The sequence below is a fragment of the Camelus dromedarius genome, chromosome 31 (assembly GCF_036321535.1).
Source record: "Camelus dromedarius isolate mCamDro1 chromosome 31, mCamDro1.pat, whole genome shotgun sequence".
NCBI lineage: Eukaryota > Metazoa > Chordata > Mammalia > Artiodactyla > Camelidae > Camelus > Camelus dromedarius.
The window spans coordinates 9,348,470-9,373,733 of NC_087466.1; the positions used below are offsets into that span (position 1 = coordinate 9,348,470).

Genomic DNA, 25,264 nt, shown 5'->3' on the forward strand with positions numbered 1-25,264 from the left:
AGAACCTGCCTTGTTATTATTCCTCCCTCCTGTGTTTGGAAAGATTTTTGTTCCTCAAACAACTTCATGATTCTAAATAACTGTTCCCCCCCCCCATTAAATTAAAAAACAACTATCAGAGACACTGATAATTATTGAGAAGGAATTCTGCTTGTCTTGTGAAAGAATGGACTCTAGCACTGAGTCAGACTGATTCCAGCCTGAAAAATCACAGAGTTGCACCATTTTTGAGGATTAATGAATGATTTCTTGAGTTCTGGAAATCCTAAGTGGTCCCAGGGACCCCTGTAGTGCCTTCACGGACTTTTAAGAACGTGGGACAATGAGAGGAAGAGGAGGATCATGATATCTTTCAATCTCCTCATCTTATGGACAGGGGAACAGGTGACCAGAGAGGTTACATAACTTGTTCAAGGTCACACAGCAAGTAGGTGGCGGGTGACCTGGCTCCAGGGCTGTGCTTGGAGCCACTTGCTATCCTGCATCATCACACCCAATCATCACAGCAGTTCTGTAATTATCCCCTTTCAAAGATGAGGAAACTGGACTAGAGAGGTTAAGTCACTTGTCTACCATCACGCAGCTACAAGTAGTGGAAGTGAAATTTAATTCCTGGTATACTGGGTTGAATGGTGTCCCACCTCAAAATGCGTATCTGTCTGGAACCCCAGAATTGGACCTTATCTGCAGATAGGTGTAATTAGTTCAGATGAGGTCATACTAGATTCAAGTGGGCCCTAATTCAATGACTGGTGTCCTTATAAGAAGAGAAAACCGAGACACACAGAGAGAATGAAGGCATGTGAAGATGGAGGCAGAGATTGGAGGGTTGCATCTCCAAGCCAGAGATGTCCGGCAGCCACCAGGAGCCAGGAGAGGGGCGTGGAACCAATTCTCCCTCAGAACTTCCAGAAGGAAACAATCCTGCCTCCTGCTGACACCTTGATTTTGAACTTCCGGTCTCCAGAACTGTGAGAGCTTCAATTTCTGTTGTCTTGAGCCTCCCAGGTTTGGTAATTGGTTATAACAACCCTAGGAGACAAACTCAGCAGGCAGGACAGGCTTGCTGCCCCTTCGCTGTAAAAGCCCCAGCTTGCTCCAGGGAGCTGCTGAGACGTGCCCTCCTCCGGTCCCCAGACCCTCCCACCAGCCTGTGGCAGCTGCTCATCCTCCGAGTGGCTCCACGGGCTCTGGGTAGCGAGAAAGGCTGGCGGCGGTTCCACTGTGCCGTCCTGTCTGCTCCTTGCTTTGTGAGCTCTTGCAAATTACTGTTTGCAGTTGAAAAGAGAGCTCCTCAGTAGCTCAGCAGGAGCCGTGGATGCTCTCAAATTAACGCGGAGAAGTGGAACCCTCTATGGCTGATGGCCCAGAGCACCCCGCGCCCCACCCTTTTGTCCTGTCTGTCCATCAGCCCTGGGAGGGACAGCGGTGCCTCTTGGTGACTCCCACAAGGGCAGTCTCAGTTGAGGCCAGGTCAGAGTCACCTGTGTGGAGCATGTCTGTTGAGAAGGGGTCAAGGGATGCTGAATTAGGCTTTGCAGTGTCCCAGGGTCAACAGCCTTCTGACTCCTAGGGTACAGTAGCCTGCATGGGCCTGTTACCCAGTGTGGCTGCCTGTCGTTGGTCAGCACACACAGAGCAGACCTTTATCTGGAGGCCACTGAGGAATAGCCGGCTCTGGCTCACCATGTGTGTGTGTGGCGGGGACTGTCTCGGATTCAAACACCCTTGCCTCGCTGAGTGGGTTTGATGTAAACTCACCTCTCCCTCCAGTTTCCACCTGAGCTGGGGCCATTTTCCCCCAAACCTGTTGTATGTATCCATCCAACCAATGGCACTGTGGAAAGAGTCGGGGACGCAGAGGTGAAGACAGAGTCAGTGCTCTCCTGGAAGGCAGAGGGATGCTGAGCTGAGCTTGCGTATGTGCATCTTTGTGTGTGTGCACAGTGGTTCTCAACCGGGGGCGATTTCGCCCTGCAGGAGACATTTGGCAATGTCTAGAGACATCTTTGATCATCATGACTGGTGGAAGGGTGCTGGCAGGAAGAAGCCGGGGATGCTTCTGAATATCCTGCAAGGCAGCACAGGACAGCCCTCCTCAATGACAAATCATCCAGCTCCAAATGTCAGTAGGGCCGAGGCTGCGAAATGTGAGTGCATGCACAAGTGAGTTCCGTGAGCACTTTTATCGTCTCTGCACAGAGACCTCCGGGGCTCCCTGGGACCAGGAGGAAACCCGTGCCTAAAGCATCCTCCTTCATCCTGCCCTCTCCCATCAGCTGCTTCCAGCCAGATAATCAGGCCTCCCCACGTTTAATAGAATCCAGGCCGCTGAGGCAAATGTAAAAACAAAACCCTGTGCAAATGTGTTTTTATGTAAACACAGCAGGGGGTGGCGGCTGCCTGCAGAGAAAGTGCCCTGTGGCTGGTACTTCTCGGAGCAAAAATAACCCTGAATGTTCCTGCTCTCAGAGCAGAGCAGGCAAGGAGATGTGGGTCACGTGGGAACCCAGGTGCTCATGGGAGCTGTCCCTGCCCTGGCTGAGCCATCCTTTCCCTCCAGGTGAGCATCCCAGGGGCTCGGGTTGAGAAGTGAGCAGGTGTTGATCCTCTTGGAAGCACCGCTTTCTCTGGGGCTCAGCCAGCATTGCAGGAAAAAGCACAGCAGGTTGGGATTTTTTTTTTCCCAACATTTTTTATTGAGTATAATTTGCTTACAGTAAAATTCATAGCCCTGCAAGTTTTAACAAATGCATTCAGCCATGTAACCACCACCAGAATCAAGATGTACGACAGTTCCGTCACCCTTAAAAATTCTTCTTTGTAGTCAATCCCTGCCCCCATACTGCCCCTGGCAGCCACCAATCTGTTTTCCCTTGGCCTTTTCTGGTATGTCCTATAAATGAACCACACAGCGTTTTTAAAAAGTGAAATATAGTTGATTTACAGTGTCGTGTTAATTTCTGGTGTGCAGCATAATGATTCGCTTATGCATATAACTCTTTTGCACAATAGGTTATTACAAGCTATTGAATATAGTTCCCTCTGCTATACAATAGGACTTGTTTCTTCTGTATTTCATACAGCTTTTGGAGTCTGGCTTCTTGCACTCAGCATAATGCTTGGGAGATTTGTCAATACTGTTGCATAAATCAACATTTCATCCCTTTTCATGGCTGAGTAGTACTCCCTTGTATAGGTGCACCAGACTGGGGCTGGGGGCTGAATCCTGGGCTCCTGTGGATCAGAGCAAAGTTCTTTTGACAGAAAGAAAGAGGCTTTTCCCCTAAAGATGATGCATTTGTGAAATTTGTGCAGGATAAACTCTCCCCATGGATAGATCTGTTGGTTCAGGCCAGGCCCGTGCAGCAAACCTTGGCTTGGCAGGTGGCTGGAACTCAGTGAATGTTTGTTGAATGAATAAATGAACAAATGAATTGCCATTTGAATTGTGGGGGTTGGCAGTAAGTAGGAGCCCAAAGAAATTTTAAGGTAGTTTTTGTTTTTGTGTTTTACAAAGGAGAAAAAGCGAAGGCTCACAGAGGGTCACTCCCTTGTCCTGGGCCACAGTCATAGAATGAGCTTGAAGGGTGGGGCAGGGAGAGGAAAGGAAATAAGAGACCCGGTTTGTGTCTCCACCAGGTGCCCTGCATGGGGCTAGGGATTTCAATCGTGAGCCTCCTTCAACCTTCACAACGACCCCACACCAGCTACGTAATTTGCAGGGCTCTGTACAAAATGAAAATGCCCCTTGTTCAGAAGTGATTAAGAATTTCAAGACAGTGACAACAGAGCATTAAAACCAAGTGCAGGTGGGACCACACAGGTTACACGCCCTTGAAAAGGGTCTTGTAACAACTTCATTCAAGTAATGCGTGTAAAATGCTTAGCATGGGGGCAGGCAGGCGCTCTTGTGGGTCTCAACACCTTCCAGACAAACTGTGGCTGAGAGAGGCTGCGAATCTCAGCCAGGACATCCAGCCTGTCTGCAGGGGTATTCAGATTCGAATCCACAGCCCTTAGGCTGGCCTGGTCCACCCCATCATTGTGCTAGCCTTGCTGGTGAGCCCCATGGGCTGAGCATCCAAGTGCCCTGACTTCCCATTCAGCACGCTGGGCAGGGAAAAGAGGCGTTTCCCCACCCCCAGGGCCCCGACTGCTGCAGCCTTTAGCATCAAGCCAGCTTCCCTGCCTCCCTCTTCCTCCTGTCACAAGGAAGGTTGGTAATGAGACAGACCTTCCTCTCTCCCACCCTGGCAGATTTATTCCTGGGGGTACGTGGGTGGATGCATGTTTGGGGTGGGGGTGTTCTAAATATAAAGACATCATGACAGACACAACCTATTAATGTTGGGGCTGGGGAGGCCTCTCTTGCAGAAGAATCAGAAATAAATTGAGGGGTAAGGTACCGCCTCCAGTTCTAACTTCTGCCCCAGTCCCCACACCGCCTGGCTGTGTGCCCGCCAGCCCTCTGGAGTGGGCTGAGGACGGTAAGGCAAGCCCCCTGGTGCGGTGCCTGTGGGAGACCTTGAGAAGTGGCCTGTTTGTGCCCGTTGTACACATCAGGAAAACGGAGGCTCAGGGAAGGGGCATGCCCGCCTGAGGTCTTGAGTTATAAATCGACAGAACTGAATCACCAACATAGTCCAGAACCCAAGTGCCTTTAGCCACACCATAGCTGCCTGGGACAAATCCAAAATGACGTTAACCACAGCTGTGATCGTGCTGAGACCCACAAGAGAGCCTGCCTGCCCCCGTGCTAAGCATTTTACATGCGTTACTTGAACTTAGCCTCCAAACGACTCATGCAGCGGGTACCATCATCCTCATCCCGTTTTATGAGTGAGGAACGTGCAGCTTGGAACAGATAAGTGGTTTCCTCACCTTCTCGGGGCCAGTAAGTGATGAAGCCAAGATTCCAGCCCATGCCTAATCGGCATCCAATGCACACGCTCTCCGTCTCTTTCTCTCAACCACGGCCAATTATGGAAGAAGAAAATGCAGATAAGCGAAATGAAGGGAAAAAATCACTCACTCCTACACCTACCCCGCGAGAGGTGACAGCTTTACGTACATTGATGAGTTTCCAGCTGTCTTCCTCTGCGGAAGGGGAGGTTCTTGCTCCCAGCACATGACCCTTGGTGTTCTGTAATTGCTGAGCAATTTAGAGATGACCGGAAATATATAATTCATGGGCCCATCTTTCATCCTGGTCGCTGGAAGGCAGCGAGGCATGGCTGTCTCCCAGGGAGAGTTTCAACCTTGACATGGGAGGAGACGGGATCCCAGGGGCTTGCTTAGAACAGAATTTCAGAATCGGGGAAACGGCCAACATTGAAACCGACCCTGGGATCCCAGCATAGGATGCTAGAAGTCGGGGATCCTAGCGTGGAACCTTCCAATGGAATCCGATGGAAGAGCGCTGGGATAAAGCCTAGAATTGAGCTTTGGGATCTGAGACTACAACTCTGTAAATCTGGAGTCAGATGGGTCCGAGGGTAGTGTTCTGGCCGACTCTTCTGTTTATTCACAAGGGCAAGGTCTACAACAATGTCTAGGGACATTTTGCATTGTCATAACTGTGGAGGTGGGGTGGGGGGACCATAATGGCTGGCATCTAATGGGTGGAGGCCAACGATGCTGCTTTAATGTTCTCCAACATGTAGGTTGGCCTCCCACTCCCCTGCCAGCAAGGGAATTATCCAATTTAAAATGTCAGTGGTGCTAAGGCTGAGAAACCCTGGCCTAGACTTTTGAAGACATGTGCTGGTTTATGCTTTTGACGAAGCCAGGGGATTGTCAAAAGAAGCTATGTTTGGTCAAAATGAGAAACTTCAGTTTCTGGTTTTACCTGCAACACTAAACATGTTTCTTGGGCAAGTCACATAGCATCCTCTGTACCTCATTTGTGAAGTGGGTTGAAGGATTCCTGCTGCGTGCCGTGTGTGGGGATGGACCACCAGGGATGGTTACGTACGCGTCTGGGCTGTAGGGGGGAGGTGGCGGGCGTAGGGGATGCACATGTTCATGCAGTCGTGTCTCTGTCGGCACGTGCACATGTGTGTACACTGGGTCCTAATGTAAAGTGCGTTTCTCACGGGAGGTCCATTAAAATCACTCGAAAGAGAATAGTAGGGGAGAGAGACTTTGGGTAAAGTGATCGCAGAAGGACCTACTGAGAAGAAGGCATTTGAGATGAGACCTGAAAAATTGAGGAGGAGGCAGCTGGGGAGATCTGGGGCGAGATGCTGCCAGGCAGGGAGGGTGCCACGCAGAGTGGGAGGTGGGAAAGGGACCGCACCTCCCAGGAACCCAAATTAGGGATGGGGTCAGCGCGGGAGAGCAGGGGCCGGGGAGTGGGTGGACCCCATCCCTCAGGGGCCGTGGATTCTGCTCAGACTATTTCTGCGCTCTGTTCATTCCCTTCCATCCCATCCCATTCTTTGTCCTCCCTCCTTCCTTCTTCCTTGTTTTCTGCCACCCCCTGCAGTCTGCCCCTGTGGGTAAACATTCTGCCCAGAACCAGCAGAGCCATCCATTATCTCCCCCAGACAATTAGCATCCTATTAAGGAACTCTATGCAAATACGCGCTAATTGACCCAAGACACAGCAGCTCCAGGAGGAGAAGGATGACTCCAGATGGCTTAATGATGGGGATTTAGGGCCTTCCTTTAGAAGTCCCTCTTGGGGAGGAAAGTGAGCTGGGCTCGGAGAAGAGCTGCCAGCTGTCTGACACGGAAGACCAGCGGATTGGGTGACCTGCGCCTGGGGCTCCTTTCATCAAACCACTGGACAAGGGAACTGTCAGTTCACCCCCTTATCCTCCCACCCCACCCCCGTCCCTTCCTGCAACTCTCTCCCTTCCCTCCAGCTCAGAGTTTCGATGGTTCACCCACATCTACTCCAATGGGTCCATACCTTTGCAAGTATATGATTGATTGTCTCCCCTTGTTAAACACTGACCTTACTTTTTCGAGCAGTTTTAGGTTCACAGCAAGACTGAGTAGAAAACACAGAGATTTCCCATACACCCCCCTGCCCGCCCCCAACAGCCTCCCGCATTGTCAACATCCCCCACCAGAGCGAGGCATTTGTTATAATCAGTCGATGGACCTGCACTGACATACATAATCACCCAAAGTTGATCGTTTACATTAGGCTTCATTCTTGGTGTTGCACAGTATGTAGATTTGGGTAAATGTATAATATGTATCTTCCATTGTAGTATCACACAGAAGGGTTTCCCCAGTCCTAAAAATCCTGTGTTCCACCTAAAATCTACGTCTCTTCCCTCCTAATCCCAGGTGACCACTGATCGTTTTGCTCTCTCCATAGTTTTGCCTTTTCCAGAATGTCCTATAGTTGGAAATTACACAGCATGTAGCCTTTTGAGATTGGCTCCTTCCTCTGCGGGATATGCATTGGAGGTTCCTTCCTGCCTTTTCATGGCTTGATGGCTCATTGCCTTTTAGCACTGAATAATACTCCATTGTCTGCATGTACCAGTTTGTTTATTCATTCCCCTGCTGAAGGACATCTTGGTTGCTTAAAAGTTTTGTCCGTTATGGATAAAGCTGCTATAAATATCTGTGTGCAGGTTTCTGTGTGGGTATCAGTTTTTGATTCCTTTGGGTAAATACCAAGGAACCTGACTGCTGGGTCACCTGGTTAGACTACATTTGGTGACTTTTGTATGGTGTACCTTTGAAGACTAACTGTAGCTAACTTTTACCGAGTCCCCTTAGTTAAGAGCGCAGGTTCTGAAGCCAAATTTCCTGGCTTTGAGCCCTGCACCACCATTCCTAGCTGTGTGACCTTGCACAGGTGACTTAACCTCTCTGAACCTCAGTTTTCTCATCTGCAAAATGAGGCTAACAAATGAGACCTTTCATGTAGGATTGTTGTAAGGATTAAACAAGCTGATGTCTAGAACAGTGCCTGCCACATAATAGGTGCTCATTAAATATTAACACATGCTTTTACTAGGGTGCCATCTATTTTAAACATATTAGCTCATTTAATCCTTATACCTTCCCAGCGAAGCAGGATGGATTGGTCCTATTTTACAGGTGAGGAAGCTGAGGCTCAGAGAAGCCACTTGCTGAAGATCACACAGCCCCCATGTGGCTGAGGCAGATTCAAACCAGAAAGGTCTGACACTAGATCTGACCCCTTTCCACGCTTCTCACTCTGGCTCAGCTCGATTCCCTGTAACAAGAGATGGTGGCCATAAAATTTGCCCACGGAGCAAGAGGAACTGGAGTCATTACCCAGGGAAACAAAATTTTAATATTTATTTATAATGGGCACCATATGCTTCCTCTGATTTTTTTATTTAATTACATCATGGCAGATGGCTGGGTGTTAAAGGCCATTAAGCTAATGGCACTTTGCCTTCTCATTTATTTTCTCGAGTTTTGGGGAAAGATGAATGGAAATGGACATGGATGGCGAGCTGTGAGTGCCGAGTGGTGGCGGGTGAGTCTCTGTCCTGGAAACTGAGGGAAGGAAGCGTGGGGATTCTGGAGACTCTTCCTGGGGGGTGGGTGAGGGTGCAGGAGGCAACACATCCTGTGATGAGGAGCCAAGAACAAGGCTTGCCCTGTGTGCACACACACACAGATATGCGGAATCTCGGATGAAAGCAGTCCCATTTTTTGGACCTAGGAAGTAAGTCTATATGTATAGAAATGCCCATTGCAGCTTTATACAGAGTGGCCAAGAACTGGAGAAAACAACACAACACGTCCAACCAGGGCAGGATGGGCTCATTACACAATTACACACCCTTGAGTGGGAGGGTGATTACCACAGGGGGTCTGCACACCAAGTAGGGTGCAAATTCTGGGGTTAATGGAGTTTTTAAAAATTCTGGATTCCTAAAGACCATGAATGAAAGCCACAAGATTGGCATTTATAATAGTATTTTCCCAAACTATTTCATTACCTCTGTCACTGTCCAAGTGACTGGTCCAGGAGCAAGAAGGATGAGAAGGAACTTTGATTGAAGGAGCCGGGGCTCCATCTACCTGGAGAAGAAGCATTAGAGGGATGTATGCAAGTTCAGGATGGATCCTTTGTTTGAGGCTGGGAATCAACTGAGAGATGTCATGGGTAAGAGAGAGGGCCAGCTGTCCTGCTGGTCTGCTCCGTGTGTGCCATTACATCACGGCACTGAGACTTAGTCCTGCACTCAAATTCATGCTCCACTTCTTACTAGCTGTATGTGTGGGCAAGTCACTTAATTTAAGCTCTGTGAGCCTTAGCTTCCTCATCTGTAAAATGGGTATAATTGTGACTAAGTCTTATTATATTCTTAAGAGGTCCTATATTGCCTTCTGGGAATCCGGATAAAGATCTACATTCAGGAGGTTTATCAGAGCACTGCTTATTTACAAGGAAGACAAACTGGAAATATTTTACATGTCTAATGATAAGCAAAAGATTGAATAAATCAAGGTATATTCGTATATTCCAAGTAATGGCTATCATTGTTAAGTAGTTTATTCAAGTGAAGAACACGCTAATTCCTTTCCTTCCCTGAGTGGGGAAGGAAGACACAGAATGGAAAAAACCAATACCAGGGTGGTGCTGTCAAGTCAGCTACCATCAAGGATGACTGAGGCTGACTCCTTCTGGGGAAATTCAGGGAGCCTGAGCGAACACAGCCTCAGAGTTATTCTATCAGTGGGGTGAGGGAGTTGGGGCATTTATACACCAACTCTCATCAGTCATAGATTGAGGCTGCTTCCAAATGGCATTTGGAAGTCAACTCTATGGGTAGGGCGCATAGAGCATCTATTACAGATCTACCAGCCTGGCAAAAATGAAAAAGTCTGACAACATAAAGTGTTGATGGGATTTGGAGCCATAGGAAAGCTCATACACTTTTGAGGGGAGTTATCACCACCACCACCTTAGAAAACAAATCAGCATTTCTTAGAAGAGTCATAATATGCTCGCACAGTAGGACCCAGCCATTTCACCCCTACACTAATTCTTGTACACGTGTATCAGGAAACAAGGATGAGAGTGTTTGCAGCAACTAGTGAGGGGATCCCATTCTGCCCAAGCCATATGAGCTGATAATTGATGATGGAAAAGCTCCAAGAAGGAAAATAGGATTCTTGTACCAGGAAAAATGGGCACTTCTCTGCAAATTATAGTAAGAGGTAACACTTGCACATATTAATTCAGTTTCATATTTAGTCCTCACACCAACACTGTAAGTACTATTATTTCCTCCATTTTACAGATGGGCAAACTGAGGTACAGAGAGGTTAATAACCACCTCAAAGGGTTCTAGTGAGGAGTCAGTGGTGCAGTGGGACTAGGGTACTCAGCACAGCACCTGGCGCATATTAAATGCTTAACAAATACCAGTGACTTCTGATGTTGTTGTTATTAGGCCAAGACTAAGATGGAACCACTAGCCTGGGCTCCCGGTTTCTTGGAGATCCCCAGGTGGATCTCCAACCCAGAACTGTGAAGAAATTGAACTTTCACAAACCTGGTTTCTCAGCAGCTACTTTCTGTCAAGTTTGTATGGTCAGGGGGTCAGCTGGCATCTGGGCTTGTGCCCTCAAGTCAAGTTCAAGGGGTTGTGGAGAGACAGGTAGGTCTCTGCCCAGCCTCATGGGCTTCCAGAGTCTGGAAGGGGAAGCACTACAACACTCCCAGGGGAGGGAGACGAGGGACAGGCTGCCCCTCCTGTTCTCCCTTCCCGCAGGGTGGCTCTGCCCTGCCCATCGCTTTCCTGGCAACTCAGCACCAGAGGCTCATTCTGGTGCTAAAAATAGGCTGTGTTTAGACACTCTGGGGCTCCGGCTGGAAACACCAAATACTGTCATTCCCGCAAGTGGGGCCTCTCAGCCTCACCCTCGTGGTAATTCACGAGGAGGGAGGCAGGGTAGGGGTCATCTGCCATGCTCAACAGATGGGGAAACTGAGGCTCAAAGAGGTCTCACGTAAAACAAAGAGGAGTGAAGCCAGGATAATCAGCTCTTAGCCAGCGCCAACTCCAGTCCTAGGAGTCACCTCCTCAAGTCCTCCCCAGGACCCCAGGAAGGAGATTCTGCGGGCCACCCACTTTGTAGAGAGAAAACTGCAGCTCAGAGAGGTGAAGACATTTGCCCAGCTTGCACATCCATAAGTGATGGGAGAGGGTGTTAACGCGATGCCGGCTTCTAGCATATAATGAACAAACGAGACTGAGAGGTGAAGGGGCTGGAGGCCACGCCATACGCCCTGCCCGGGGTTGGACATGCACAACAATGGATTAAGGGGAACCGTCAGACCTGCCTTGCAGGTTGCCAGGAGGGAGGAGTTTGTGAGAGGATGTTTGTAAAACCTTTAAACACGGTGTTCAGTTGATGGTGGGTATGTAACCAATGACAGCTCGCTTCATTTCCCCATTCTCTTTGGGGTAGAAGTTGTTTGGAGAGAGCGAGACAGAGAGACAGAGAGAGAGAGGGAGGAGAAAGGATGCTGGATTGGCATGAGAGCAAACGAAGTCTTTGAGGTTCCCTTGGGGAAGTGGAACTGTGGCTTAGCAGGGGCCCCTGAACCCCAGGACCAGAGCTGAGAAATACAAGATGCTGTCTCCATGGAGCCCTGAATCACAGCTCCCTTAGGCTGTCACGTGGGGGATTTGGCACATGACACAGACCCATGGCTGTAGGTTTAAGCTTCGGAGTGGGTGAGAGAGCAGTCCTCTGACTCTTCACTCACTTTCTACATCAGTGTTTCTTGGGGACCTACTATGTCCAGAGGCTGGGGCTGACACAGACCGGGGGAGCACAAACAGGGTCTCACCCACGTGGGGCTCAGATTCCAGGGTGCTCTCCACCCAGGTGACCTCCCCACCTCCCAGCAACGGCAGGACGGTGCGGGTGACTCAAGCCAGCACCCGCCTTTCCCAGGAAGACCCCCCTCCTTCCCGTGCCTCCCCCTTCGCTCCCCACACCACCACCATTGCCTCAGTCTCTTTCTGTTCCCTGCCAGATTTTAATGAGCTCATTATCCTCTTAAAACCCATTTGGCACCCACTTAGAGAAAAGATGTGTTGAAATGTAAAAGAATGAGAAGGGAACAACAAAAAAGAACTAGACCCAGAAATATCCTCAGAGAGACAAAAAGCCGCAGGGAACACAACAGCTGGAATCCTTGCTGTCTCCACTGCAGCAAATGTGCTGCTGGGGCCAAGGGGCTTTGAAGGCTGCACACACATGCTCACGAGAGGGGCAGGGGCTGGGGGTGGGGTGGAGCTTTCCTTGAGCACTTACTATGTGCCAGACACTCTGCCTACAATTTTTAATGCAATCCACCCAGTAGTATGTTCTAGGGGAGGGTGCCAGCATCTTACGTCCACTTCACAGGTGAGGAGCCTCAGTCAGCGAGAAGAGGTGTCTTGCCCCAGTCACACAGGTGGCAGATGGAAGAGGCAGGATTTGAACCCAGGCTGGTCTGCCTCCAGAGGCCATGCTCTCGCCTGCGTGCCTCTGGAAGGGCTGGTTTCCTCCTCCGCATTCCCACGAGGGCTCCTGGCCTTTTCTCATTCCGTCCTAGAAATATTTGCCACATGTGTGATCTACATAGGATACCATGGGGCACCACCCACTGCCTGCAGATTTTCAAGCTGATAAGGGACTAGCCTCTCTAAAGTGTCAGTGTGACCATGAAACTTCGGTGGATCCCCACACACGCTGTTAGAGCACAGTCCAGACTTCTGGGCTCAGCATTCAAGGCTCCCCTTGGTCTGGCCCCCTAACCACTACTTAACTGCATTCTCCTCGTGCTCTAAGCTCCTTTGCTGCCTCCACCCAGTGACCTGCCCTTCGTGTGTGCTGTTCCTCCTCCCTAGGGTGTCCTTCTGCTGTTCCTGCATCCAGAGAACTGACTCCTCTTACAAGACCTGACAGCTTCCTTGGGGAAGCCCTCTCTGATTCCCCCCCCACCAGGGCAATTGCAGACCCTCCCTCCTCTGGGCTCCCACATTCCAGGGCTTCTTACCCCAGGGTCCAAGAACCCCTCAACATTGTAAGCCAAAGTCTACGAGCTTAAGTGCAAGGGCTCTTTTCTGGACATATGTCTATAGTTTTTTGCCATATTCTCAAAGGGATACAAGACCAGAATAGACATGCAGTTAGGAATACAGGCTGTGAAGTCAGATGGCCTTGGGTTCACAAGCCAGCTGCCCTGGACACGTTACTTAATCATTCTGAGCCTCTTCCCTCTCCTCTGTAAAATAGATACAGATCTCCCTTGTAGCATTGTTATGAGGATGAAGTCAGCGTATGTATGTGTTTAGAGCAGTGTCTGGCACGTAATAAGAGCTCAATAAACATTAGCTATTAATAGTAATTGTTCTATATCTTATATATACATCTACCACAGGATTTATCACTGTCTATCTAGTATAATGATTTAGTATAGTGATTGTTTAAATTGCTGTCTCCCTCAGTAGACTCTGAATTCTCTGAAAGCAGGAACTCTGAACTATTTATTTCTGCATTCCAAGTACACGCACAATAGGCAAGCAACACATGCTTTTAAATGAATGGAAGAATGGGGTGGACGGATGGATGGGTGGAGAGTTGGATGGATGAATGGGCAGCTACAGTTCAGATGAATGGATGGATGGATGAATCAATTAATGATGGATGGATGGAGGGGTAGATGGATTGATGGATAGATTAAGGAATGGATAATGGGTGGGTGGATAGATTGTGACTTAATGGATAGATGGGTAGATGGAATGATGGATGGATAGATGGATGGATGGACGAACGTTTACTTTTACCCCACAAGAGCATGGATTTGGGGCTGTTTTGTGCCTTTAACTTTTCCAAGTGCCTAGAACAATGACTGGTGCGTGTAGGTGCTCAGAAGTTAGTCCCTGAATGAACAGGATGGCATATGGAGGACACCGGACTATACCTTGAGCCACAGTTCAACTCCCATGCTGCTGTCTGGATTGCGAGGGGCTGTGAACGTTCAAATTGCCCTCTGGCTGACAGTTGACTCCTTCGCATTGGCCAAGATTGTCACGAGGCCCCCTGCTGATGGTAATAGGAAACAACATCAACCAAGGGGCATTTTCTGTTTTCTGCTTTACATTCTGTTTCCTCCTGCTGATGACCCTGAATGTTTTGTCATAAAGCAGTGGTTCTCAAACCTTTGTGCTCATTACCAGCACCTGAGGAGGCCCTGTTAACACCTGTAGGTTTCGTCCTTCACCAGAGATTCTGGTTGGAGAGGTCAGAAATCTTCACGTTTAACCAGGCTCTCAGATGAATCTGAATCAGATGCTTCTCAGACCACACTCTGAGGGACCCTCAAAGGGTGAGTGACTGCTGGTCATTGGGAGACAGCAGAGATGGGCTGCTGCTTCGGGGGCTGTCTCTGAATTCCCAGGTGATGCCCAGACCATATGGGAGAAAGACGGAGTCCAAAAAAGGCAGAGGTTAAGAGCTGTGGTTTTGTGTTTGGACCATCGTGGGTTCAAATCCCACCTCCCCCACTCACCAGCTGTGTGTCCTCAGTTTTCTCATCTGTAAAATGGGGAAATAGTCACTTGCCATAGGAACATGGGGAAGAATAAATAATACATGTAGAGGGCTTGGTGCAAAGCAGGGTATATACACCCTAGACACTCAACAAATACCGAGTGGATGCATATGTTGCTAAATAATTCTGCTTTCCTTCCTTCCTTCTCCTTTTCTTCCTTGGATAGAAGAGAGGGTTCTATGGATTTGATCACTCCCATTATGTGAGCCCTGTGAGGGAAGGGACTGTGTCTCTCTGGTTCACAGCTTTACTTCCAGAACCTTGGACAGCACCTGTGCCACAGTAGGTGCTCACTAAATAAATATTTGTTGGGGGCGGTGCGGAAGTGAATGAATTTGATCTGATTCAGTATCAGCCAGGTCTAGCAGACAGTTCAGCAAGGACCTAGGAAGTACTCCTCGGACTTAAGGTAACCCACGAATTAGTGTATAGTTGACAAATACATAGACGTATGAGGCATAAGAACGTATGCTTATCCAAATAAAGCTTGCCCAAAACCAAGAGCCAGTAGGATTCACACCCCCAAATTTCCAGTTTGGTTTAAAGGAAAAGGCACGTGTTCTAGAAGACTCAGGACCAGGCCTCTACGCAGCGCTGCTAGGTGCTTCAGGCCTAGGTTTCCTCCCCTCTCTGGACTCTGTGTCCCCGCCTCCCACCACCACCACCAAATATCCAAGAACCTTCAAGGTCTGGCCTTTGTGAAGAGGTGTCTTATGCCTGTGCCTGTGCTGTTTTGCAGGTGGCAGCCCTGAGCCCTGATGTTTGACTGGATAAAAGCCTGCCAGCTTCTGTTTCTACCTGGTGGACACGCCAAGCTCGGTCCCCAGCTGTGGAAGAGGCTGGAAACAGCCCTCGGTGAAAAAATCCAGCCCCGACAGTCCTGAGGAACCGAGAAAGGACAAGACGTGAACTCCAGCTGTTGGTGAGCCCTAGCAAAATCCTCCTCCGATTGCTGTTTTCAAAGTTCTGCGGGAACTCCAAGGCAAAGAACAAGATGTAGGAAAATGGGACCCGTTCCTGGGGGTCCCGAGCCTCCAAGTTGCTTTCACGGCCCAAAGAAGCTCACCTTGAGCTCAGGAGGGTTGGTGGACTCTGTCCTCCACTCTCGTGGCTTCAGCCAAGCTCTGGACTTGCCCTCCCGATCTGATCTTGGCAATCACCTTCGCAGAGGGAATAAGACTGAAGAATCCCAGGGGCGCCATCCCTAAGGGAAGCTAGAGAAACAAAGCGCGCCTCCATCCCCTCCCTGGACCACATCCCCTGACCCCCAGCTGAGCCCCAGCGATCCAGTCCGGAATGATCCCGCTATGGCCAAGCTCTGGTTCAAATTCCAGCGGTACTTCCGCAGGAAACCCGTGCGTTTCTTCACCTTCCTGGTGCTCTACCTGACGGCCGGGAGCCTCGTCTTCCTTCACTCTGGTTTTGTGGGTCAGCCTGCCGTCTCCCAGAACCAGGCCAACCCCGCCGCGGGGGCCCCAGCAGACGGTGCTGAGCTGCCCTTCTTGGGCGACTTAAATCTGGGCAGAGGCTTCCGGGACACAGGTGAAGCCTTGAGCATCGCCCGCAGGTACGGACCCTGGTTCAAGGGCAAGGACGGGAATGAGAGAGCCAAGCTGGGGGACTACGGTGGAGCCTGGAGCCGAGCCCTCAAGGGGAGGGTCGTCCGGGAGAAGGAGGAGGAGCGAGGTAAGAGGGGTGAGCATCTGGGCATGGAAGGTGGCCGAGGAGAAGGGGGGGTGGTGATAATAATATAATAACAGCCACCAGTGTTCAGTGTTCAATAGGAACCAGCTGCTATACACGCAAGAGGTTTCACAGAGGAGGAAATTGATGCCCAGAGACATAAAGTACCTTGCCCAAGGTCACACAGCTTGTCAACAGCCAACCTTAGATTTGAACCCAGAATCTGTCAGAGTTCAAAGTCTGGCTCTCTCCTGCAGCCTTTGTAGTCTTTGTTCATCATCCTCAGGGACTTCCTAGTGGCACAACTGATGCATCCAACGGCAATAAACCCCCCCCCCCCCGCCATACGCTGTGAGAATGAAACACCGTGGCTGCTCTTACTAGTAATTATTACCGTTTCTTGAGCACCTGCTTCACGCCAGCCACTGTCCTGTTTGCTTTCCATGTGTTATTTGAATGGAATGATATATGTAAAGTGTTTATCGCATCTCTCGGTTTATAAAATAAGTCACTTAATAGTTGCTACTATTATTAGCAGTCGCAATAATAGCTAATATCTACGGAACGGTCATTATGGGCTAGGTCATGTGGGTCATTATAAGCATTTCATTGCCTCGTGTAATTATCACAACAAATCAGAAGGTCAGAGGCTATTGTTATGCTATTTTTACAAACTGGAAAATTTAGACCTCAGAGAGAAATCACTTACCCCAGCTTACACAGGTAGTGAGTGGCGGAACCGAGGTTTGAAACAAGGTCCATTTAATTCCAAAGCTTGTGAGTCTTCTTCTATACCATGCCCTCCTGCCCCTGGAAACCTCATATATTTTGTAAAATGTAATGAGAGAAGGAAGAGAAAGTAAGAAAGAAGCCTGGAGCCCAGAGCTCTCAGCAGGCAGCCTTTGGAATCAGGCGGTGTTATTAAGAAAACACAGATCCAGCCTGTCCTTGATTAACTGACTCTGAGTTCAGCGAAGAAAGGCAACATATTAGATTAACGCTAGTAAAAACGAGACGCTTCTCTGACCTGATGCTAAACACATTTGGTTTTTCTCTGACGCTGGCAAGGACTCTGCTTGAAGCAGTGATGCAGGACTTAAGCTGTTAAGGGTTGGGAGCCCATCACGGGTGGCGCTGCTCCCAGGCTGAGCTGGGGATGGGCAAGAAGTCTGACTTCCTGGGTGGAGCTGGCACCTACAATGTGCCAGTCACCATGCTAAGTCCTTTAACCTCCCCCAGGCTTGTGAGAGCCTGTGCTCTGAGCAGCCAGATGAGGGTTCAAACCTCAGTTCTGCAGCTTGCTGGCTGTGCATCTTTGTGCAGGTCACTTCACCTCTCTGAGCCTCAATTTCCTTTGGGGGATAAAAAGTACTTAACATCAGATGGCTGTTGTGATGATTATATAAGATAAATCGATCATGTGCTCTCTAAGTGTCAGGCACTATTCTAAGCACTTTGCATCTATTATGTCACTTAATCTTTATAGCAACCCAATGAAGTAGACACTGTTGTTAACGCCACCTTTCAGGGAGGAAACTGAGGCACAGAGAGGTTGGGTGACCTGTGCAAGGTTATCCAGCTGGAAGAAGGGGTAAACCAGGATTTGAACCCAGGTGGTTTGAATTCTACACCTGACCCTTAACCACTACATCGCCTCACTTCTCAATGCATGAAAAGTACTCAGGACAGAGTCTGGCACACAGAAAGCACTTAATATGTGCCAGCTACTGTGAATAATCTTGTAATTCTGCAGGAGAAAACAGAGGTGCATGGAGGTGATGTGACTTGCCTTAGGTGATCCAGCTATTGGGAGAAGAGCCTGGAACCAAATCCAGTTTGATTTCTGTCTGTGCTGTTTCTGTTTCCCCTAGATTACTGAGGGTGTGGGCTGGGGGTGAAGGACATGGGGAGATGTAGTCAGCATTTCTGGAAGGGACAGCAGGGCACCCCTTGTCTGTCTCCTCCAGCTGAAGATGCGGTCTCTGCAGGTTATGGAGGGTCTGTTCTGTCTCAGAGACACATCATACTCAGCCTCACATTGGGTAGGATGCAGTAAACTCTTCATACATGAAGAAACAAAGGCTCAGAGAAGTTAAATAACTTGCCCCATGTCACACAGCTGCTAAGAGGCAGCGCAGACTCCGACCCAATTCTGTCTGAATCCAAAGCTTTTATTCTTAATCACTGAGCCCCAACTCCATTCATTCATTTATTCATTCATTCATTTCATATTTATTGCACACCTGTGCTGGGAGGTAGAGACACGAGAATGATTCAAGCACAACATTTTTTCCCCTACTCTGAGGAATATTTACAGCCCCCTGGGGGAATACAAGCAAGTAAGTGAAAAGCTGAATTCTATTTTCAAAAAACTAACTTTTTTTCTTGATTATCAAAGTCACACATGCTCATTGCAGAAAAATTAGAATACATAGGGGGAAAAGAGCTGAAAATAGAAAGAGCCCAGAGTCCCACCACGCAACAGCTGTCCCAGTCAACACTGCTGATCGCCATCTCACCTTCCTGTCTCTTTCCTTTATGGGTGTATTTCTCTGTATATGACATCGTATCTGGTTTTTAACTCACTATAGCACTTTTTCATTTTGTTGAAAATTCTTCCATAATAGGCCTTAATTATTTTTCATTTGAAAAAAATAATGGACAGCACTTGGGAAATTGTTCAGGAAAGTGTTATGGTGAGGGTAAGCCCCCCTCCAAGGGAGGGTCCTGTTTGGTCATGAGGGTGTATCACGGCTGCCTTCCTGGTGGAGGAGATAGTTGCACTGAGTCTGGAGGATCCATGAGCCTTGACCAAAATGAAAGATGCATCCCATCTACCCTAGGGAAGTGTAGATATGAGCAGGAAATTGCATTCCCTGCACAAGGAAACTGAGACAGCACTGGAGTGACCTTCTTGAAAGACAAGTTTCCAAGATGGTGGAGAATCTCCAGCACGAAAATAACGTGTCTTGAGTCTGGTCTCTGCGTCAGGCCCTGTGCTAGGCTCGAGCAGAGATCAATCTCATTCACAGTCAATCTTAAAAATGCCCCTGCATTGGCATCTAAGGGCTGCTGCAGCAAAGTACCATGGACTGGGTGCCCTGAAACAACAGGAATGTGTTACCCCTCAGCTCTGGAGACCAGAAGTCCAAAATCAAGACGTGCTCTCAAAGGCTCGAAGAGAGAATCTATTCCGTGCCTTTGTCCCAGCTTCTGGCATCACCAGCAGCCCTCGGCATTCCCCGCAGGTGCATAACTCCAGCATTCCCTCTGTTTTCACATAGACTTCTCCTTGTGTCTTCAGAAAGCTACCTTCTAACAGGGACACCAGTCAGCTTGGACTTAGTGGATTTAGTCTGGACCTTCACATTGGGGCCCGCCCACTCTAGTATTACCTTGTAACTAATTACATCGGCAATGACCCTATTTCCCAATAAAGTCACATTCCAGGGTGTTGGGCTTAAGATTGCAACCTATCTTTTTTGGCGAGGAGGCGCAATTCAACCCATAACTTTTTTTTTTTATTTTTAATTCCCACTTTTCAGGCAGGAGTGTGAGTTAAGATTGCAAGGCTACTGCCGTTTGGGGATTAGAACCCAGATCTAGTGGATTCCAAAACTGTTCTTCTAGTGCACCATGATGCCTCCTGTCTCTGAACCTACTCGTAAACAGCAAATAAGAGAAATACAAATTAGCATATGTTTAGCTATCCGTTTAACCAATTAGCTTTTAGAGAGCAAAATTTCTTGAGAGGATGAATTGAAGCAGAAGGAAAAGGGAGAAAAACGCAGTCAGGAGGGCTCTTTTCCAGTGCTCTCCCGGGCTCAGCCCTCCCTGGTTTCTGTGCTTGAGATAAATAGCCAGGCTGGGACGAGACCGTGCCACTTCAGCAGCATTTGGATGGCTGCAGCGATGAGCTGATGGATTATGTGAACTTGGCTGTTAATCCACCCTCAAGTGGCCTGTGATTTTTGTCCCTGTTTTACATGCCTGACCTCCCCCTCATCTCCGAGAGATTCTGCCACCACAGCAGAACTTGAAGAGGGGGGTGGGCCTTGGAAAACGGCTGAAGTGGGTTGGACAGTGACCACACTGATGAGCTCAGTGCTAGCGGGCTGATGGAGCTCCAGGGACAGGGACGATGGTGTGCTGGCCACAGCCTGCACCGAAAGGTCAGTGGGGAAAGAGTCCCCAGCCTTTGCCCAGGACAAGGAGGAAACAGACTCAGTATCCATGTCGTGACCCAAAGAACTCAGCCTGCCCATCGGGTCGCAGCGTGTAACACACTCAAGCTTCTCCAGAGTGTTAATGAAGGGACCATGCATCTTTTTATCCCCCCTCCTGTAGACTGATGAGGAAACAGAGGGGCACCAGTTCACCCAACCAGTCTTTGAGCGCCTGTTGTGTGGGACATCCCAGCCTGATGCCTGGCCGGGTGGGAGGGTTAAGGAAGGGGTGGTCAGCATTGAAAAGCCCAGACTTGGGAGCAGATGGACCCATGGTCAAATCTCAGCTCTTTTCCCAAAAGACCTTTCCTCTCCCATCATCCCTCTGGGAAGGTATCTCTGGTGAAGATGGAAAAGCCCTTCTCCCAAGCAGAGACTGAGCGTGGTACATGGGGAGGGGCAGCCTGGACACGGATTTGGTCTAGACCCTCACAGCTGGGTGGACTCGAGCAACTTATCTCGACAGTCAGCATGTTAGTCCGTGCTTCAAGGGACAAAAACCCTTCTTGAATCAGATTAAGCTAAAGAAGAATATGTATTGCATCTTGTCCACAAATTACAGAAGGGGCTAGATTTTCAAATGAATGATTTGTGCCCTTCTCTTCCTAACTCTCATCTCTGCTTGCCTCTGCCTCAGTTGGTTTGTCCCCTACACAGACTGACTCTGGTGCCACGGATCGTGGCTGTTGGTAGCTCCGGGCTTAGACAATGACAGTGTTGTAACCCAAGGGAAAACAGGTTTCTTTCTCCCGGCTTTAATCTGTAAGAATCCAAAGAATGGGTCATGTGCCCTTCCCTGGAGCAATCAGTGACTGGCTGGTGGCAGGTACAATACGATTGGCCCTTCCAAGGTCAGTGTCTCTCCATGGTCAAGGCAGGTAAGGTCTGTTAACGGAAAAATAGGAAGAGGGGGTGCTTTGAGGGTACAAACAGTGCCATTACAGTTCACCCCTTCCCCCCCATCCGGTGGACATGTGTGTGTACATACACTCTCACTGGTCTTAATTTGATTATAAAAATCTCATCTAACACAATCCATTCTCCCACATATAGGCAAACGCATCTACCCTCACACCCTACGGCTAGACCACCCAAGGTCATAGTACATCCAACCCAAGCCCAGCCTTTCAGGGGCATGAACCTTTCTCCCCATCAGGGCCCAGTATGGCTCCTTGTGATGCTGAAGTCTGTGGGCCAAGTGGAAGTGAAGCCTCCCCAAATGTAAAGCAGTTGGAGGAGAGAGAGACTCGGGCTTAAGTTTTAAGTGAGACACTTCTATGCTACAGGGACGTAGGCGGATGACATGGCTTCGAATGCCACTTAGAAACAAGTGACATGAAGAAACACGAGTGGCTACTAGTCAGAACAGAGACCGTGTGCCAGCACTAAGATTCGCTTCTAAGGCAGACAGATACAATTGTCAATGGGATCAGTCTCCTCATCTATAAAATGGGTTAATAAGAAGCGGGTGAGGACTGAATTTTTTTAGATGAGGCATGGCACATTGTAAAGAAGACAGCACATAGTAGGTGCTCATTACATACTTTCCTCCTCTCTCTCTGTCTCTGTCTCTCTCTCTCACACACACACACAGCTTTTGATCTGGTGACAATGACCTCATGCTGCCAAAATAAAACAATCCTGCCCTTTCGTCTCTCCCTCCCTCCCTCTCTCCTCTTCTTTTTTTTCCCCCTCCTGCCATCCTTGGACACTCCGTCCTCTAGTGTGCTATTGAGCTAAAGCTGGTGTGAATCCTTCGCCAACACGGCCCATGGAAGTCCTCTCTCCCAGCCCAGGTGTCAGCAGCATCCATGCCCCAGGGCCGTGGTTGCATCTGCAACAGGAGGGACATTCATTGTTGAACAAGCACAATGACAAGATGTAGGCTTTTCCAGAGCTGTCACCGTGTGATGTGCCCGCTCCAGGGAGGCAATGTTTCTTTTAGAGATGGACTGTTCTTAGTCGATCAGATCACCTCTGTCTTAGGAAAGAAATTCAAGGTGATCGGGGTCGGGACACATCTCCAGCGAGGCTGACAAACTGTACTTCCCAGGGTGGCGCTGAGGGACACAACTGCACAGTAATGAGCCTGCATCTCTGCTAGACCCCGCACTCCACCACGAGCGAGGGGGCAAGAAGCCCACAGTTTGAATAGACAGCAGCCTAGCCAGAGCGAGATCGAGTGGCCTGTGGTGTTTTCCTCCATCAGTCCCTATGAAGGCCATTTGCTTCTGAGGACTGGCTGGGTCCTCCCCAGTTACTTCCAAGAGCAAGAGTGGAAACAGCACTGGTATGGGGTCCCGTAGACCTAGAATTAAATCTTTGTTCTGCCACCAGTTAGTTTCGGGTCTCAGGTAGGTCGCTTCAGCTGGGCCTCTGTTCCATCATGGAAGATATGAGGGTGAGCATGCCATGGCTTCTCACTTCACGCGGCTCATTGCAAAGATCCCCAGATGCAAAGAAGCGAGCTGTAGTTCAGAACGTGGGCCCTGCAGCTACATTGCCCGGCTCCAGTCCTAGCTCAGATATAAGCTGTGTTTCCTTGGGCAGGTGACTTAGCCTCTCTGGGCTGCAGTTTCTTCTATATTGAATGGGAATTTGTTTCATTGTGTTTGGTTTTTGTAGGGAGGGGGTGGTAATTAGTTTTATTTATGTTTAGAGACAGTACTGGGCATTGAACTCAGGACCTTGTGCATGCTAAGCGTGCACTCTACCACTTGAGCTACACCATCCCCCCCCCCCCGAATGGGAATATTAATACTTAACTCATTCTAAGGTAAGGGTCATTCTCAGGATTTACTGAGACAATACATGTAAAGCACTTAGCAAAGCACATGTCCAAATTAATAATATTAATTGTAAGAACATATGGGAAAAGACTTTATAAACTGTAAGTTATCATTTCCGGGCACTATTTACCATGACGTTCAGGAGCACGTTTACTACTTTAAGAAAACTATAATTGGATGGTTGTTTTACATAATTCAAAATTTTCAGGGGTTGGGAGAGTATAGCTCAGTGGTAGGGTGTGTGCTTAGCATGCACGAGGTCCTGGGTCCTGGGTTCAATCCCCAGGACCTCCATTAAAAAATAAATATATAATAAATGAATAAATAAATTATGTAATTCCCTCCCCCCCAAAAAAAGTTTCCTCTTGGATGAAAGCATTCACCTTGGCCCACAATATGGGTAAACTGTAAAGTACTTAGACAGCACTGTAAATGGCTGGTTTCTTATTCCACTCACCTTAACTTTGTGCCAATTGTATGCAAGACACTATGGCAGAGATGTTTATACAAATAAGTCCATTTTAACCTCATTGGGCTGAGACTGTCATCCCCACTAGGAAGAAAATCGGGCCTCAGAGAGGTTAATGGCCTAAATGCACTCGGTCAGCACTAGAATGTAACCAACATGAGATGGAGACCAAGACCTTGAGATGTCCAAGTCCAGTGCTCCTTCCAGGGAAAAGGAACATCTTAAGGCATCTTGTAGAAATGAACAGGCTGTCAATTATCAGGCTCTTCAGAGCTGTCTTCATACGGGTCTAATCTGCTTGATGCTAAGGGAATGATGTTGGCTTGAGTTCCTGGGCGCCCAGGTGTCACCAGTAGAGCCCAGGGGCGTGACCGTAACCCTGGCCCTGGAAGGATCCCTTCCTCCTCTCTGTTCACCTCCAGGGCCCACGGCCTGACCCGTCAGACTCTACTGCCCTTATAAGTCAAGTTCTGCCAATGCACGAGTTTCAGTCTTTTTTGTTTCTGCTTTACTGCTCAGAGGACTGAAGAGGTACCAAAGGGTCAACAAAGCCACATAGCCTGAGGCACACTGGTTACTCCTGAAACCCTTTCCACTTTGTCCCGCACCGCCCCCATCTGACTTTTCTCATCTCCCCAAAGCTAAGTACATCGGCTGCTACCTGGACGACACCCAGAGCCGGGCCCTGCGAGGCGTGTCCTTTTTCGACTACAAAAAGATGACCGTCTTCCGTTGCCAAGACAACTGCGCGGAACGGTAGGGCCCCGACGTCCCAGGCTCCGTGCATTCAGACCCCGTCCTTCTCAGGTCCCTGCCTGCGGTGGTCTTTCCTTTTCCATGGGACGTGCATGATGGAGGATGAACAAGTGACTGCAAAGGAGGGGTGATGCCAGAGAGTGTGTGTGTGTGCGAGAGCGCGCACGTGTGCACGTGTACATGCGTGCAAGCGAGCAGGGAGTTGGTCTGGGGGTTTGTTGTGCAGTTGTGTGACACTGTGCTTGGAAGTGTGTTTGCAGTGTACATAGTGCAGGGTCAGCTGGATGTGTTTGTGACCTTGATGCCAATACGTAATTATCTTCAAATAATAATGGCTGTGAGTCCCGGAGTCTGTGGACATGTTTGCAAGGGTCCAGCACTGTGGGAAAAGCACAAGGGGATGTTTACGTGATGAAAGTGTGAGGCTTATAGGATGTCTGCAGGAAGGGTGAGGGGGGGACCCTGGGTATCAGGGACACTTAATGACTTCCCAGCCAAGAAATGATTTGTGTCTCTCCCAGAGAAAAACACTCACCTGTCCAGACAGTGTTTTCCAATCGAAGAAGAAAATGATGTTCTTGATTAGGGGAGGGAGCTGACTTTCCAAGAGTGGGCGAGGCCCCAGAGGACTGGCGAGTGGGGACGGGACTGTCAATCCGGGCCTGGGAACCAGCATTTCCGCCCTAGAGGCACCATGGAGTGAGCTGACCATCTCTTCCCATGTGCCCAGGGTCCCTTGACCTGTGGCTTGTAAGAGGCCCCTGACATGCTC

At 49.0% G+C, this 25,264-nt stretch overlaps 1 protein-coding gene across 3 annotated transcripts in view; it reads left to right on the forward strand.

The window, feature by feature from the left end:
• WSCD2 (WSC domain containing 2) overlaps positions 1 to 25,264 on the forward strand; it is an 84,343-nt gene that overhangs the window by 28,369 nt on the left and 30,710 nt on the right. For 2 of the 3 annotated variants that reach the window (XM_031442931.2, XM_064481123.1), the window contains exons 2-3: positions 15,309 to 16,255; positions 24,378 to 24,492. In XM_031442931.2, coding sequence (XP_031298791.1) covers positions 15,877 to 16,255; positions 24,378 to 24,492 — 494 coding nt within the window. In that variant the 5' untranslated portion in view covers positions 15,309 to 15,876. The remainder of the gene's footprint in view (positions 1 to 15,308; positions 16,256 to 24,377; positions 24,493 to 25,264) is intronic. The other variant, XM_031442932.2, reaches the window with a different exon arrangement.